An 18,510-nucleotide genomic window follows, 5' to 3' on the forward strand; every position below is an offset into this window, starting at 1 on the left:
GACCATGTGGCTTAAATAGAGAGCCCCCACGAATAGAGCCGTTGGCTCAATTATTGGGCTGACTGCGCATCGACCGGACGCCCAGGTCGTGTCCAATCACTACTTGGCTGCCACGTGTCCAATTCAAAATGAAGTAGCCATTGCTGCCACGAATACCACACACTCACCTGCGACCGGACGCGTCTGGTGTGGACGACCGGACGCAGGAGACTCAGCGTTCGGTCGAGTGCAGAGAGCTCCCAGAGCCGCTCTGGGCCGACCGGACGTGTCCAGTTACACTGGACCGGACGCTCCCAAAGTCCGATCAATTTTAACGCTGAGAACCCGAGGCTCGCTGATTCATCCGATCGCTCTCTCCAATTCAGTACTGAGCCACATCACTTTGACCGGACGCTGAACAGTAACTCCTCAGTGTCCGGTCGCTCCACTGAGCCAGAGTCCGGTCGTTAATACCGGACGCATCCGGTCGCCATACCGGACGCGTCTGGTCACTCTGTGACCAGCGCGACTAACTCTTTTTCAACTCTATCTTCTTCACCCTTGCTCAAATATGACAACCACCAAGTGTATCACCTTGTGCACATGTGTTAGCATATTTTCACAAACATTTCAAGCGTGTTGACACTCCACTAGATCTAAATACAAATGTAATGAGTTAGAGCATCTAGTAGCACTTTGATAACCACATTTCGATACGAGTTTCACCCCTCTTAATAGTACGGCTATCGAACATAAATATGATCACACTCGTTAAGTGTCTTGATCACCGAAACGAAAAGGCTCCTATCACTTATACCTTTGCCTTGAGCCTTTTGGTTTTCTTTTACTTCTTTTCCAAGTCCAAGCACTTGATCGTCACCATGGCAACACATCATCATGCCATGATTTTCATTTGCTTCACCACTTGGAGTAGTGCTACCTATCTTATAATCACTTTGATAAACTAGGTTAGCACGTAGGTTTCATCAATTCATCAAAACCAAACTAGAGCTTTCAGCCTCTACGTGAAGCACGTAGACGTGCCGCGCGGGCGTGGTCATGCACAACTATCTCGAGCGTCCGGACGCTAGCGCCCGGATCAGGCACTAGTAGTTCGCTAACCGGAGTCCTTAATTTTTGCATTTGATTTTCCAGCTTTCTTGTAAATTCTTGGTAGTGCTACTATATTAGAGGGTTTCTATGGGACGCAAGATCTTCACAGGAGTCATACATAAAATTTCAGAAAAAAAATATTTCGTTTTTATATAGTTATTAAAAGACTCACGTTCCAAGGGGACATGAATATCAAAAAAGTAAAATGTTTTCTACAATGCGAAAGAGTGGTCTGGTCATGGAGAGAATATAGACCGAAACCAACGTGTGTTGCGTGATGCCTTTTTTTTTTCCTGACAAACGTACGGCTCATGTATATTGACTGAATGACCGATGCGAGTGGGAAAATTTGACAAGGAGATGATAGTCCGTAGGCGTAAACTTGTTTTTTTCAAACGAATATAAGCCTAACATACGCCTTGGAGTTAGTTGGTCGAGCAATACTGTAACGCTAGCTGCAGCCGGCAGCGCCACCGCAACGACAACGCATCTTGTCAATTAGGGAGTAAAATTGAACAGCGCCTCGTTACATGCATTTGAATTATAAATTTAACTATATATAAAAATCCATAATCATGATGAGCAAGTATCACTAGATTGATTGCGACATATATTTTCATGGTAAACATATATATGTAAAAAAATAAAATATTGATTTTTTTTGTATAAACAAACCTAGATCCTGTTTGGGACCATGTTCACCCATCGCGTGGGGCGCTATGGGTGCACGGCGAGTGACCTGCGATACGTAAAACTTTATCACTAGTTTAATTGTTATTAGGCGGTGGCTGATCAAGTCTGTTCGGTGGCAAGAATCAAGGTAACCGCGGGACGTTTCGCAGGATTCTGCCATTTCTCTCGGCCACGCGCGCGGTTTCAAATAGGGTCCTCGTAAAACTCGAGATTGTTTCACGCATCCAGAAGTGTTATTTACTCTTTTCGCGACCAGAGAGTATTTGGCAAGGGGACGGATTTATTTATTTTAAAAAACACCAACCCCACCCAACGGAGGCATGATTGCATGGAACTAGGATTCTTTTTTCAGTTAATTACCCCACCCATTGGTGGCAGCAACACACATGGTGCCGATCAAACAAAAAAAAAATTCAGCGGCAATTTAGATTCTTCGGCTCGTACATAAGCCGGCTGATAAACCGGCTGAAATTGTTTTAGTACGAGAAAAAATACTAGTAGTACATCCAGTAGACTTTTGTCGTAGCTAGCGTGCCATCGTGGCGGTGGGCCGGTGGCGCGGCGGCGGTGCAACCGCCGTACCGTACGTGACATGAGGACGGCCCAAAGCAGAAAGCAGCCATCGGAGATGGGCACCTGCCGCGGCAGTCGCATACAGGAGGTCCGACCTGGGGAGGCGCCCGCTGATTGGGCTCAAGCCGCGCAGGCCCCACCCAGACAAGTGGGCCCTGGCCGGCGAGTCAACGTCCGGCAGACCACGACCGGCGACCGCGAGAGGTGGACGGGGGTGGATGGCCGTCCTCTCCTTTTCTTTATCGATATCCTTTCTTTATTATTTGTAGTCGCCATCGCGATCGCGACTACGGGATCTGCTCTGCTTCCTCTCCTCCTTTCCTCCTGTGGCCAGTGGCTGTGCAAGGAAAACCCCATCCCATTCCACACGTCCGGTGCCCAGTGGTGGGTGGGGAGTGGCCGCGCGCCGGGCCGGCCGGGATGGAGTGGCTGGAGAAGAACCTGCAGAAGTTCGATCTGCCGCCCAAGAACCGCTCCGAGGAGGCCCTGCGCCGATGGCGCGATGCCGTCTCCGTCGTCAAGAACCCGCGCCGCCGCTTCCGCATGGTCGCCGACCTCGCCACGCGCCACCAGAACGAGCTCAAGCGACGATCCACCCAGGTACCCTACCGTGCCTACTACTCCTGCTCATCTCATCCTCCTGATTGGGGCTTCCCTGCCGCCGGCACAACCACTCTGCTTGCTTGGTGCTTGCAGCGTCCTTCCCGGCTTCCCCACCTCCCTCCCTCTTCGTCTTCGTTCCTTCTTGCTCTCGTGAGGCAAGACAGGATCTCTCCTTCCTCCCTGCATCTCTCTACCTTTTCGTTTCTTTTCTCCTGCTACATCCTTTTCAAGCCCCCCACCAAAACCGTTCCAACTCCCATTTCACTTATCTAGGCTCCGTTCGTTTCGCTGAAAAAACTATTCGAAATAAGGTTTCCGTTGATTTAGTGTGAAAAAAAAATACTGTTTCAGCTAAAAAACAAATTGAAAAATACGAATTATAAAACAAACGAACATATCCTATCCTACTGTTCCGACCAACTTGATGAGCAATTTAGACAGTCCGTTCCGCCTAACTGAATCTGCTTCTCCTGTTGTGTCCTCTGCCTGTTAAAAGCGATTGCATACAACTGCTGCAGATTAGACACACCACCAGAACCAGATCGCGACACCACGCCTTGCTTACTTTCCACAATCCTGTCCAGTTACTACGATCCACAGCTGTATCAGTGGCGCATTAGGGAACAGACGGGGAAGGGACACCAAAAGGGGGCAGCTTTAGCGTTTCTGTTGCCGTACAGCCGTAGCACTGCACACTCCGATCAGATGCCCGGAGGAGAGGGGAGACGATCGATGTCCCTCCGTTCATGGACCGACAGGTTCACATGCTCACGGGCCAAATTGCAGTGATGGGCGTGAATGCGATGCGACCTCCGAAAAAATTCCGGGAAGGAAGGATCCCACATCCCGGATTCCCAGTGATGTAGGGTAGGATAGAATAGGTCACAATGACAAGTACACACACGCACCACCTCACCTCACGTGCTGGCCACATTGGTCCTGTCGGTGCAGGCCGCCCCACTTTCGCATAATAATATCTCACAACTGCGACTGCCATCCTCGCTAATTTGTCATTTGTCTCCATTTAATTTACTTACGGGCTAGTGTATACGGTCTAGGTTTGGCGCATAGGGTGGGTACAGATTCCGTTTCGTAGAAACTGTTAAAGAAGAAATGCTACTTTGTTAGTACTGAACTATAAGTACTCTGTATTTGTTTGTATCTCATGTCTTATTATATAACCCAAGGAAAGAACTAATTAGTAGTGTCTTACAACATTAATCGGTTGATACCAAATGGCTAACCTAACTTTTCCTATTGTTTGCTTAGGAGAATCCAGCGTTTTAGATGCTCTAGGTTTGGTGCAGGTTTAAGGCCCCGTTCGGCTTACCCATATCCGGCTTGTTTGGTTTCTTTTTTTCAGCCGGAACAGTATTTTTCTCTCACAACATTTTAGCCAGAACAGTGTTTTCAGCCAAGATTCAGCAAGCCGAACGGGGTGTGGGTACTGATTCATTTTTGGGAAAAAAAAACAAAAGATGAAATGGTACTAAATGACAAGTACTGTGCATTTGTTTGTATCTCATATCCTGTTTTGTTTGTTGCAAGGAAAGGACTAATGAATAGTATTTTCTACTATTGGTTACTTTGATGCTAAATGACTCATCTAATATTTCGTGTTTCTTCCTTAGGAGAATCCAGTGTTTTGTCAAACTGGACTTGATTTATGGATTAGTGTATATGCTCTAGGTTTGGTGCATACAATTAGTGTGGGTACAGATTCATTTTTAAATAATACAAGAAGAAATGCTAGTCTGTTACTAAACTACAAGCACCGTGCTTTTGTTTGTATCCGGTGTGTCCTTATGTTTGTGATAAGGAAAGCACTAGTATGTATCTTATACAAAGCTGACTCTTTTTTTTATTCACCAGGAAAAAATCCGGGTCGCCCTCTATGTGCAGCAGGCTGCGCTCAATTTCATCGATGGTACTACATACCTTGCCATGTTGCTGTTTTCTATGGTGCTTTGTATTCTTTTGTTAGGGGGAGGGGGGGGGGGGGGGGGGGGGATGATCTCATGGTGCTTTACTAAACTTGATCTAACTTGTGAACCATCTGATGTGAAGGTGTCAAAAATAAAGAGTACCGGCTAACTGATGATATTATCAAGGCTGGGTTTTCCATCAACCCAGACGAGCTGGCGTCGATCACAAGCAAGCATTATATGAAAGTTTTGAAGATGCATGGCGGGGTAGATGGGATATCCACAAAAATACGTTCGTCATTTGACCATGGCATATCTGCTAGCGACTTGGATACTAGGCAAACCATCTATGGTGTCAATCGCTATGTGGAGAAACCTGCAAGAAATTTCTGGATGTTTGTCTGGGATGCGTTGCAGGACATGACTCTTATCATCCTTATGGTATGTGCTCTGATATCTGCTGTCGTTGGTCTGGCATCTGAAGGTTGGCCCAAGGGCATGTATGATGGCCTGGGAATAATACTCAGCATTCTGTTGGTTGTGATGGTTACTGCTATCAGTGACTACAGGCAGTCGCTTCAGTTCAAGGAGTTAGACAACGAGAAGAAGAAGATATTTATCCATGTAACCAGGGACGGCTGTCGGCAGAAGATCTCGATATTTGACTTGGTAGTTGGTGATATTGTGCACCTATCAATTGGAGACCAAGTGCCTGCTGATGGACTGTATGTTCATGGATATTCTCTTTTGATTGATGAATCCAGCTTGTCAGGCGAGTGCGAACCAGTTTATATTTCTAAAGATAAGCCATTCATCTTGGCAGGAACTAAAGTCCAGGATGGATCAGCTAAGATGCTGGTAACTGCTGTTGGCATGCGCACTGAATGGGGAAGGCTGATGAGCACGTTGAGTGAAGGAGGGGAGGATGAGACACCATTGCAGGTTAAGCTCAACGGAGTTGCAACCATCATCGGGAAAATTGGCCTGCTGTTTGCTACATTAACATTTGTTGTCCTGATGGTTAGATTCCTTATCGAGAAAGGTTTGACAGTTGGTCTGTCCCAGTGGTATTCCACTGATGCATTGACTATAGTAAACTACTTTGCAACAGCAGTCACTATTATTGTTGTTGCTGTCCCTGAAGGGCTGCCTCTAGCTGTTACTTTGAGTCTAGCATTTGCAATGAAAAAGCTAATGAATGATAAAGCACTTGTAAGACATCTTTCAGCATGTGAGACAATGGGATCTGCTGGTACTATATGCACTGATAAAACAGGAACTTTGACTACCAACCATATGGTGGTTGACAAGATATGGATATCTGAGGTTTCAAAGTCACTTACCAGCAACAACAGTTTGGAAGATCTGAATTCTGCCATTTCTCCAGCCACATTGAGCCTACTTCTGCAGGGCATTTTTGAGAACACTAGTGCAGAGGTAGTCAAAGACAAGGATGGTGGGCAAACTGTTTTGGGAACCCCGACAGAGAGGGCAATCTTAGAATTTGGATTGAAACTAGAAGGACATCATGATGCTGAAGATAGGAGCTGCACCAAGGTTAAGGTTGAGCCTTTCAATTCAGTTAAGAAGAAAATGGCAGTGCTGGTCTCATTACCCAATGGCAAATACCGTTGGTACACCAAAGGTGCATCAGAAATTATTGTGGAAATGTGTGACATGATGATTGATGGCGATGGAAACAGTGTTCCCTTGTCGGAAGCTCACAGGAAGAGCGTCTTAGGTACTATCAACTCTTTTGCTTCAGATGCTTTAAGAACATTGTGCCTGGCATATAAGGAAGGGGATGATTTCAGTGATGATACAGATAGTCCAACAGGAGGTTTTACTCTAATATCTATTTTTGGCATCAAGGATCCTGTGCGCCCAGGAGTCAGGGATGCTGTTAAGGCCTGTATGTCTGCTGGTATCATAGTACGAATGGTGACCGGTGATAATATCAATACAGCTAAAGCTATAGCCAAAGAGTGTGGAATACTGACTGATGGTGGCATAGCAATAGAAGGACTAGAATTCCGTAACAAAAGCCCAGAGGAGATGCGGGACCTGATACCTAAGATTCAGGTTCATTTCGCTTTCCTCAGCCTACGTGTACAATAGGATGTATGAACATATCACACTTTTCTCAGTTTTATGTATCTTTCAACACTGGCAGGTTATGGCTCGTTCTTTACCACTTGACAAGCATACCCTTGTGACAAACTTGCGAGGTATGTTCAAGGAGGTGGTTGCTGTGACAGGCGATGGTACGAATGATGCTCCAGCATTGCATGAAGCAGATATTGGGCTTGCGATGGGCATAGCAGGAACAGAGGTACTATGTTATAATTCAGTCGTTTGTGGACTTGGTTAAGTGAGAACTGACAAGAATACTTATCGTGAACATACCTCACAAAGTATTTAGTGAATTTTATATTTCATTTTCGGTCCTGCGAAATTAGTTTGTCTCCATGGTCTCACAAAAATTAACATCGAACATATTCACCTCTACTATTCTTGTAAATGTAAAAAAAAACTCTTGCTGACTGAATACAGGGCTGGTACCATTAGAAGTTTAGAACTCCTCACTTGCAAGGCCTTGCCGTTTAGCAATTCTGTGTGTCCCTTGAATTGGCTTGAAAGATAACAGTATAACCTTACATATTTCCAGGTAGCCAAGGAGAGTGCTGATGTGATAGTGCTTGATGATAATTTTGCAACTATAATAAATGTTGCAAGGTGGGGTCGTGCGGTTTACATAAACATTCAGAAGTTTGTGCAGTTTCAGTTGACTGTCAATATTGTTGCTTTGGTCATCAACTTTGTCTCAGCATGCATTACAGGTGCGGGCATCATCTATAATATTCTTTTTGCAATGCCATGGTTGTTCAATTAGTCATTCTTGATACCTGCTATTGGAGTAACAGTGTTTTGACTGTTGCACCACAGGAAGCGCTCCACTCACAGCGGTGCAATTGTTGTGGGTCAATATGATCATGGATACATTAGGAGCTTTAGCTCTAGCAACAGAGCCGCCAAACGATGACATGATGAAGAGGCCGCCTGTTGGGCGAGGAGAGAGTTTCATTACCAAAGTCATGTGGCGAAATATTATTGGGCAAAGTTTATATCAGTTGGTTGTACTTGGAGTTCTCATGTTTGGCGGGGAACGTATTCTGAACCTCAAGGGTGCAGATTCCAAATCTGTTATCAATACACTCATATTCAACTCCTTTGTGTTCTGCCAGGTGAGTACATTCACCATTACCAGTTCATTTTCTGTTGTAATGCCTATGGTGATGCTGAGGTCAATTTCATTCCAAACTATTTGCCTCTAGCTCCGTCTTCCATTTATAGCCTAAACTGATAGAGATATATGCAATGCAAACAATATGTTGCTAGTTATCTGGTTGGGGGAGGATCTCTACATTTTAACTATTTTCCATATTGTCTGATCAAGGAGAACATAGTATCTGTCAGTCTGATGATAACCTGTTATCATGTCACATCAGGTGTTCAATGAAATAAACAGCAGGGAAATGCAGAAGATCAATGTTTTCCGTGGTATGTTCAGCAACTGGATCTTCATTGGAATCGTAGCTGTGACAGCAGCGTTCCAAGTGGTGATCATCGAATTCCTCGGCACCTTTGCCAGCACCGTTCCACTTAGCTGGCAGCTGTGGCTGGTAAGCGTCAGCCTCGGATCCATCAGCTTGATCGTCGGTGTCATCCTGAAGTGCATACCAGTTAAATCAGATGGAATTCGCGCGAGTCCAAATGGCTACGCACCGCTTCCCAGCGGTCCTGACAACATATAGCTGGAGAAGAGAGGAGCGACAACGGAGAAGGTACTACTGACGCACTGTGTTCGCTAGCATTAGCGGATTCATGAGAACCTCAGGAGCACTGCGGCTACCTTATATTTTTGGGACCTGTTCGGAATAATTCCACTTGTTCTAGGTTCAGTGATTTTCACATGAAGGAACCTTGGGACCAACCACTATCTAGGTTCAGTTTGAACAGATTATTCTGTGCCTTGCAACTGCTCGTGTTTGCAGTTGGTGGTACTGTGTAAAAAGACATGGTGGTGAGCACAAGGCACTCTACTTTCATGGGTCATGGAAACGAAGCCTCTCACTAATGGAAGTACATTAATTGACTCTCTGTTCTTGGAGTACATTAGGCCTGTTCGGCTGGCTTTGTTTGCAGTGCTGCAGCTGCACTTGTTACCGACCATCTACTCATGCTGTTGTCTGTTGACCTTCGTGCAACCACACCGTGTGACTGACAGCGCGATCGGTTTCTGCCTACGAGCCAAGCCATGAATGTCGAAAAGGCCCATATGACCGTTTTATTTCTGATCCTTCCTTGCAGAGGAAGGCCCGGCCCATTTGTGCTTGAGCACGCTGGTCGCGTCCTCTAACACCTGTTCGCCCTTCGCCTAACCCCAGTGCGTTTCTTTCTCTTCCTTCCTTGCTGAGAAAATCCCTACAACTGTGATCTGTGTTTACCTAGTTTTTTGTCCATACATTGCAACGAGAGCTAGAAAATATGACATATGGTAGGGTAACATGTCTTATATTAGACCAATACAAGTAAGGCCAGCTCGAGTTCTTTCTCGGTCAGGTACGTCCAACCTAAGCTAAAAGCTAGGGTTTCACCTAATAATCGGAGACACACGGCTCTTCAGATATATCCGATAAAATTGGAACCAGTGTCAAGTCGGTCAAGGAGCAGGAGTAGCAATTGTTTACGCAAACTGTTCTGTTGTACTTGCATTGGCCACGTACATAAGAAACACACCAATCATTGAGGATATAGTTGTCCCAAAAAAAAATCATTGAGGATATAGTCAGGTAGATTGCTCACCATGTCCATCAGTCCTTGTAGTTCTATAGTTCATTGATGAACCACCTCATTTTATAGTTATCAAATCCTTATCCTATCTGTACTACTTTCCCAACAACAATCGAGATACAAATGCTGGCAGACATGTTAACAACAATTCAGGTGATTTTTCAAAAGCATATAGTTCCTGCTTATCCACAATGGCCAATAATAGATACGATTGTCACTTCACAAGGTCTTGTTAGTGAGCAAGGAGGGATTAGCCGCCGTTGTCACTTCCGGTGTGCTCAACGCGTAGCTCCAGCACACTAGGATATATAGGGTCATCGCTTGCATTTAGGAACTTCAATATTGCAAATCTACCACATTACAGTTAACTTTTATAGTGCAAACAGGTCACCAACACTATTGATCTCTCTGTTGCATGGATTTACAACAAATAGTACTAATGCAAAGTATTTTTTTTTACCTTTTATGGGGCTCTTTGGTCCTCCCGGTTCAACGATAGCCTTAACGCTTTTTAGGCCCCGTTTGGGAGGGCTCCTCTTCAGCTCTGGCTCCGGATCCTCTAGAGGAGCTCTTAGAGAGGAGCCTTTCCAAACACACCCTTAGTTGTCAAGAAAAGATAGAAATGTTCACGCTTCGAACACACAATCCCTACCAGCCCATCACTATCTGGTTGTAAGCCTATTTATATCTAAAGCAAAAGTCTCACTTTCCTCCTCCTCCTCTTCCAAGTACTTCATGCAGTTCCTAGACCAATGTCCAAGGTCGTCACAAATGGAAGCATTTGTGCTTAGGAGATGGGCTAGGTTTGGTCTTTATATCTAGCTTTGGCTTTGTGATCTCATATTCAGCCCTGCCTTTGCTTTTGTCCTTACCCTTCATAAAGCATTTCCTCTTTCTACTATCCTTTTGAACCATCATCACAAGATTTGGGCTTTTCTTAATGCTCTCATTGGCCGATTTAAACATCCCATGCAACTCAGGTAGAGTCTTCTCCATGATGTTATGTGAAAGTTCATAATGAATGGCTCAAAGCTTGGAGGCAGAGACCGAAAGACACTACACCACAACACTAATATAGCGTCACACGTGTGTCGTTATAAGTTCACTAATACCGTTGAACTGTTGGTCGGTATAGCTGGCCCACAGATCAAGTGTCGGTAAATGTACCTTTTGCGTTGAACTATCGGTCGGTATAGATATTTGGTTGTGTAGTCGAACCGTCGGTCGGGATAGATAAACAAAGAAGGACGAACCTTCGGTCGGTATAGAGTGGTGTGCGCTCTGAAAAAGAAAAAAAGGCCCGTTCGTGAGAAGATAAAGATGGGCCTTCACGCCAGCATCCCAACTCAACACCAACTCCCTCAACCCTAACCCCCACGTCCAGACTCACCCCTCTCTCTCCCAATCTTCCAAAGCCGCCGTCCTATACTTGATCTGTCGTCACTTATAGCAAAACCCAACTTGTCAAGGCTCTTAATGTAACCCATCATCATGATTACATGAGGACTGGTTGGACTACCTTCTGCTAGCTTGCATGAAAACATGGCTTCTGAGATCGAATATCTCTCAACCCTAACTTGGTTCATAAACATGCCATGGAGTTCCTCAATCATAGTGTAGGCATCTGCATGCTCGTATTGCTTTTGAAGCTCAGAGGGCATGGTGGGAAGCATGAGACAACTAACATTTAGGTAGGCATCTCCTTCGTAGCAGGAATCATCGGGTCCAACCAGTCGGACCCGAGCATCCCGCCGACCACCTCTGTATTGAATAACGAAGAATATATGTGAGGGGCCACAGTTTTGATGGGGCGGCCCACGAGTCCGCAGCCTCAGCGCATCGCTGTGTTCAGGTGCGTTTCTTTCTTTCTTTTTCCTTTATAGTTTTATCTATTTGTTTTTTCTTCTTTCCTTAATTATTTTCTATAGTTTTCTTTTTCTTTTTATTTTCTTTATTTGTTTTTTCTTTTCTTTTTTTGGAACTTCTTTCGCTGCTGTTAGTGCATCAAGTATTAGTGCGTCATGTAGTGCTGCTGCTTTCTTATTCTTTTATATTTATATTTTATTTTATTTATTTGTTTTCCATTTCTTTTTTATTATTTTTTCTTTTTTCTTTTCTTTCCTTGCTTCTCTTTAGTTTTTTATTTTTCTTTCTTTTATGTGTTCTTATCCTTTTATTTTTTATCAGTTATATCATTTTCATTTTCTTTCTTTTTCCTATAATTAATTATTTTGTTTATTTTATTTTTTGTATTCTTTTTTGTTTTCCTTTGTTTTCTTCTATTTATTATTTCTTTCGCTTTTGTTTTATGTTTTCGGTGGATTTTATTTTTTTATTTTGTTTTATTTTTGTTCTTCTTTTACTCTAATTATTATTTTTATTTCCATCGCTATGTATATTAGATGTTTTATGTTTTTTAAGTTTTTTTTTATTTATATGTTGCATTAGATACATATCATGTTCGTGTAGTATCCAAGTGGATTTTTTTAACAATTTTATTTTTCTCTTCCTTATTTAATGTTGTTCTAGCCCTTAGTCTTTGAACACCGGATTGCCGCTCGAGCGAATAGATAAATGAACCAAACGAATGGAACGCAATGAGAACGAAACTTTGGTTATTGATTTAGAGAATCATTGTTCCATCCTCCCCCTTACAACTAGCCCCTAAGTGCTATTTATACACGTCTGTAGGCTTTTCACTAGACGTCAATGCCCTCACAACCACTACAAATTCCCAGCATAGTCCCCTTTAACCATGGGTTTCAACGCCATTTGCAGGTATCGCCCGCCCCGGGGTACCGCTGGCTTCTGACTTTTCTGCCTGGTCCCTGTTGCGTGCTCTCGCTTTATCGAACCTGTGGGCTCGGCCAGCCTGGAATTGTCAGCCTCTTGTCTCCTGGCGATCCCTCTTCGTAGCGAGCCCTGCAAACAAATGCCATGTTCGTTTGGCTAATAAGCCATGACTAAAAGTACTATTTATTATTTTATTGTGAGAGAAAAATAGTGTTCGTTGACTAAAAAAGTACGGCTTATAAGCCAAACGAACATGACGAAAGTCATGCGCGGATGCGAATAGGAGGAGGTGGCATCTCGTGGGGTTTGGAGGAGCGAGAGCTACCAGCGTCCCGCGCCCCCGATGCTCGTGCGAAGACTGCGAACAAAACTGTATCTAAAAAACCGGGCCAGATCGCGTTTCGCCAAGGCAAAATGTGGGAGCGGAAGTCGATTCCTCCCCGTTGCCCCTGCCGCGATCCAGGCCTACCGCGAGTGCCCTGAAACCGCTGCTCATTTTGCCTAGGCGAAATGACCATTGAGCCTCACCGACGCTCCCTCTTTCGCCGCTACCGTCGGCGATGCTGTTTTCGCCGTGGCGAAAACATGGGACTGACTCCTTACTTCCCTCTCTCTCATGATCTAACTCGATCCGTTAGCTCATACTCGTGAAATGGCAACTCGGTTTTCCCGTCATCAGTCAGCGGCGGACTGCGATTTTTTTTTAATTTTAACACTTTTTGGAAACTAATTTTAAATCTAACACGGTCGTTTTTTTAAAACTAACACTTTTGGCCATGCCTATTTCCCTGGAGCGGCCAAATGCCTGTGTCGCGCCATGCATGGTGACGCGGCAGCTCGCTAACGTGGTGACGATCGGAATCGCGACCGTTGACGTGGCAGGGCCTGCCGTGCCACCTATCTTGGAGCGGCAGTGCCGCGCCACGGCGCATGGCACGGCGATACTTGGATGGTTTACCGCCTCCACTGTGCCTCGTGCTTGGAACTGCGCCACTCACCGTGGCCATGCGCCCATCCACCTATTGCGGCCACTACCGAGACCTGTACCGCGTTTCAGATGTATGCTTCATGTGTTTTCCCTTTCAACGGCCGCCCATATTAACCACCGTAATGACTGGTCTTCAATTCTCCCTTACACGCCTCTCACATTAATTATACCTGAATCAATCGATCACAAGCACTCGTGGACTCATGGTGTTGCTCCTAAACAACTCATAGGATATATACGTACGCACTCATCGTGGAAGTTCATCAGATGCTTTTGACTTATGGCCTCCTCCTCCCTATCTATCTTTTTAGCTCCATAGAATAGATAGAAATGCAACTATAAAGCTACGATCCTGGATTCCTGGTGGATGATCTTCAGGTTGTGGGGATATATAATATGTTCCTCAATTGTTATTCGGTGCTCATCTATTGTGTAGTATCTTGGGACGCCAGGAAAGCTAATCATGACGGCAGTGCTGCCGCGACGTATATAAAAAGAATATGAAGCAAATAAATGAAGTCCGTGCGCAATTTCTCAAGCTGCCACATAACATTTTCATTGTTTGACATAACATAACCAAATAACCCGCAAGTTTTAGACGCCAATATTCGTTTGACCTAACAAACTAAGACTCAGGAGTGTAAGGATCCCTCGGACGTCTCTGTCTCTTCGGATTTGTTGGCAACACATTGAGAGTGTAGCCAACGTCGGTATGGTCGCGTCGATGGTGCGTACGGCTCGTACCCTGCAAGTATATGATACGCACGATTACTTATAATTCTTTATGATCGTTAGTTCATGGAGCATACGTATTTAAAGAAACTACCTTTGTTAGTACCTGTGAGGCTCCTTGGGTACCAAGCGGGGCACCACCTAGCTGAGACATGCCGATCTCATCCTGCGCCCAATCGTCTCACTGGCCGTGCTGTCTGTGGAAGCCCGGGGGGTCGTCGTCGTTGTCATCGTCGTCGTCATCGTCCTCGGTTGTAGGGTCCTTCCTAGCTCTATGATGTGGTGTACGCACCGTGAAAGTGGCACCTGTCATCGACTAAGAAGAGCCGGCTGGTGTCCTCAAAGAGGCTAAAGACGTGCCACCCGACCGTGCTGGGAGTGGCGGTTCCTCATAAGGAGTGTCCATGCAGCTCAGCTTTTGAGCTAGCTTCCTACAGCTCTTCTTCACCTTCTACATAAATAGACGTTAAAGTTAGTGCATTTCCCAAACACATACACTAAAGAAACATTTTCGGAACGGACAAGTTTATGTTTACCTCCACAAAAGCCGCGAGAACGCCTGGCCCCTGCCCTCTAGATTCGTGAAGCCGAAACGCTGCTTCGTTGGACATCCTTGACAATTGTGTCGTCTAGGTACAGAAACGCGGTTGGACAATTTTAGTACACATACTTAATACCAAAAGGATAACAAATTATACCATTCAAGTATCTTACCACATATCTTTGAAGCGGGGCTCTCTGTAGCTGTGTGTCCTCCCTAGTGGTAACGTCGTACATATCTTTGATGACATCTTCCTCCGAGTCCTCGTCAATCGCCTCCTCAGTGTATGGGGGCTTGATATGTGTCCTCATAGACCTATGAAGCCACCGCAGGTACTCGTCGAAGGTGTGCTGGTCATGTGGAGGACCCACATGGACCAGCTGTCGTACCCTGTTCTGCCATAAATGGATGTGCGCGCTGTGTGTCACGCGTCAATCTTTGGTCTTGTACCTCTTCCTGTGGTCATACCTGCAACAAAATGATGTTAGTTGTACCACACACATCTCTAAATTGTAGCTTTGTTATTAATCGATAACAAACCCATGCAATCCTTGGTTGGTGGAGTAAAGCAGTGGTGCGTAGCCTGTCATTCTTCCAAACTGTCTGTAGACCCTGATGGGCAAGTGAATCTCGACCACATGGAAGAAAATAGGAGGGACGTCATAGCGATACTCGTCTGACTCGTCCCTAGTGATAGGACTGAGATAGTACTAGAGCTCCGGAGCATCCCAAGGACACCAATGCACCTGAAATTTCCTAATTGAGTTAGGTTGTGATATAGTGTAGATCAAACAAGACACAGGTATGATAGTAAAGAGAGCATAACCTGGTGCTGTGTCAGGACATCGAGACCGTCCGTGTACTCCCTGTACTTGCGCCTCGCATTCCCTCTAACTAACTCTGATTCCGTCCAGATAAACAGACTTGTAGGGAGTGTATCCTACCCGTTCCATTGCTGCATTAAACATGATAATGAATTAGCCATTAATAAACTCATCATACGTAACCATATCAAAGAATATAATGAACCGAAGTACTTACCGGTAAACCAGTACTAAGTGGCCTCCCAACGGGCCATCGTTCCCAACATCAAACCTGGAGTAGGTATGAGCAACCTCCAAGGTTCGTATACCCTGAGGTGCGACGGCAGGCAACGCATAGCTATCGATACGTCCATGCCAGGACTGCGCTGCCCTAGCTGTACGCCGCTGTGTTCTCCTATGGCTGGCGTAGTATGTCAAGGAAGATCAAGCTGATGGTGTTGCCCGTGGCGTCTAGGAAGAGGAAAGCACCAAGAAAGTGCCAGAGCCACACTCGAGCGAACTTGTTGATCTGAGCCTCCTCAGCCTGTGGGTCCAAGTAATCAAAGCGCTCTGTGATCCAGGACGACGAAACACCGGAAGTTTTCTTGAAATTTACCAAAGAACATGAGACCCGATGGCTGTAGGAAAGTAATGCAAGTATTAAAAAGGCGTCAATTTCTCACTTATTTTTCTTGGCAGCCTCATCATCCGATGGAAGAAAGCCAGTAAACTGAGCCACCAGCTCCCTCCAGTGATCGTTGTCAACTATCCCTGTCACTGGAAGTCCCCCCAACCGAAGGCCAAAAATAGCCTTCATGTCCTGCATGGTCAAGGTCATCTCGCCACAAGGTAGATGGAACGTGTGGGTCTCAGGCCTCCACTTATTATAAGAATAGAACGACTATTTGTTGCCTCAAATTTGTCACAAGAAAGTTTACGTACAAAGAATACACTCGCACCTATCTACAGCTGCAGTAAGTAGTGCTGGGTCAAGGGGCGGAAGACCATGGTTGACAACACGGACAAGCTCGAGGAAGCCAACACGCCATATGTATGGCACATAACGCTCGTCCCACTGGTGCGTCCTGGTGTGCGTGCGGGGCCTCAAAGTAGGCAAGACCACCTCTGTGTCGTTGTTACTCAAGATGTGTGCTCGGTGCTGGTCGTCGTACTCCACCTCAAGAATGGGATACAATAGGTGCTGCGTGGGAGGGGCCATCCTGTTACAAATTGATAAACAAAGCGTTAGAGTATTCAAATTAACAAAATTCAAATTAACATTATATAGCATTGCATAATTTAAACTACTTGTTATGCAATATGAAAGCACATGTATATATTCAAAGTAAAATTAATAAACACATCACACACTAGTAACATAAACAACTTCACTAGGAATATAAGCATTTGACAAAACTTCATGAAGTCATCAAAATCAACGTATCACGCACTAGTAAGTACCGACATTTGTAAACTAGTATCTATACCCAAAATCCCTAACTAAATAACTAACTATAAACTAAATAATAAATACCTAATCAATCCCTAAACCCAAAATCCTGACCTCAAACCTAAAAACTACCTACGTAAATCACAAACAAATTCACTAACCTAACTATCCTAAATCACTAACTATCATAAATCAATAACAATCATAAAACCCCAACTATCCTATATTACTAATTATCCTAAATCACTAATTATCCTAAAACAATAATAATCAAAATAACATGAAATCGAGAGGGAGGTACCTTAGGAGCGGGAGGCCTTGACGTGCTGGCATTCATGGCGTGGCCGATGCGGGCGCTGCGCGACGGAAGTGGCTGGGCGGAGCCGGCGCAGGCATGGGCGGGCGATTGGTGGCGGGCGGGCGCGGCCGCGTGCGGGCGCTGCGCGGCGACGGGGGGCGTGCGGCTGGCGGCGTGCGGGCGGGCAGGGGTGCGTGTGGGCGGGGGCTCGCTCGTGATATTTATTCGGCTCTGCCGCACCACGGATTAGGGCGCGGCAGTGCTGCGCCAAGATCGGTGGCGCGGCAGGCCCTGCCCCATCAGCGGTCAGCGATTCCGGTCGCCGCCACGTCAGCCCTCTGCCGCGTCACCATTCATGGCGTGGCACAGACATTTAGCCGCGCTAGGGCAATAGGCGCATCCAAAAGTGTTAGTTTAAAAAAACCGACCGTGTTAAATTTAAAATTAGTTTTCAAAAAGTGTTAAAATTAAAAAAAAATCCAAACTGCAGGGCCCCCAAAAGTCTCGGGCTGCCCCACAACATTTAAGTTATTCATTTTTCTATGTATTTAACATTTGTTATTTACATTTTTTTGTATTTTAATCTTCTTCTTTGTTATTCTAATTTAATTCATTAGTTTAATAATTTACCTTTTACTTTGTTATTTCCTAATTTTAATGTTATATATGTTATGTTCACATAGTATACCTGTGAGTTTGATATTTTTTTATGTTCATGTAGTATACCTGTAGTGTTCTACCATGTTCACGTAGTATATATGTGATGTTCTATAATGTATTTTATGTATTCTATTGGTATCCATGTGTTGTTTTTTTAATTTTCTGCTATTACATGGTCTTTTATTTTTATTCTTTTTGTTTTCCTTGTCCTTTGTTATATCTTTTATTATTTTTTTTCTATTTGTGTTATGTTATTATTTATCTATTTCTATATATGTTATAGCTCTTGTTATTCATCTTTTCATGGATATTATAATACCACTCACTACTGGATTCAGGTTCTTTGCTGAGTGCCTGAGGCACTCGGCAAAGGCTAAATTGCACTCGGCAAAGAATACATGGCAAAAAATTGATTGGCAAAGTCCTCTTTGCCGAGTGTCTTTTGTCGGGCACTCGGCAAAGGCTTTGCCGAGAGCCCCGGGGGCACTCGACAAAGAAAAGCGAC

At 44.8% G+C, this 18,510-nt stretch overlaps 1 protein-coding gene across 1 annotated transcript; it reads left to right on the plus strand.

The window, feature by feature from the left end:
- The first annotated feature begins 2,672 nt into the window (after window positions 1–2,672).
- LOC136509422 (probable calcium-transporting ATPase 9, plasma membrane-type) lies at window positions 2,673–9,047 on the plus strand. Its single transcript, XM_066504225.1, has 7 exons — window positions 2,673–2,958; window positions 4,834–4,888; window positions 5,029–6,968; window positions 7,060–7,218; window positions 7,555–7,726; window positions 7,833–8,131; window positions 8,396–9,047. Exons 1-7 carry the CDS (start codon window positions 2,779–2,781, stop codon window positions 8,699–8,701), a joined length of 3,111 nt encoding a protein of 1,036 aa, XP_066360322.1. The 5' UTR covers window positions 2,673–2,778; the 3' UTR covers window positions 8,702–9,047.
- Window positions 9,048–18,510: the final 9,463 nt, after the last annotated feature.

Source organism: Miscanthus floridulus, chromosome 15 (genome assembly GCF_019320115.1).
Source record: "Miscanthus floridulus cultivar M001 chromosome 15, ASM1932011v1, whole genome shotgun sequence".
Classification (NCBI taxonomy): domain Eukaryota; kingdom Viridiplantae; phylum Streptophyta; class Magnoliopsida; order Poales; family Poaceae; genus Miscanthus; species Miscanthus floridulus.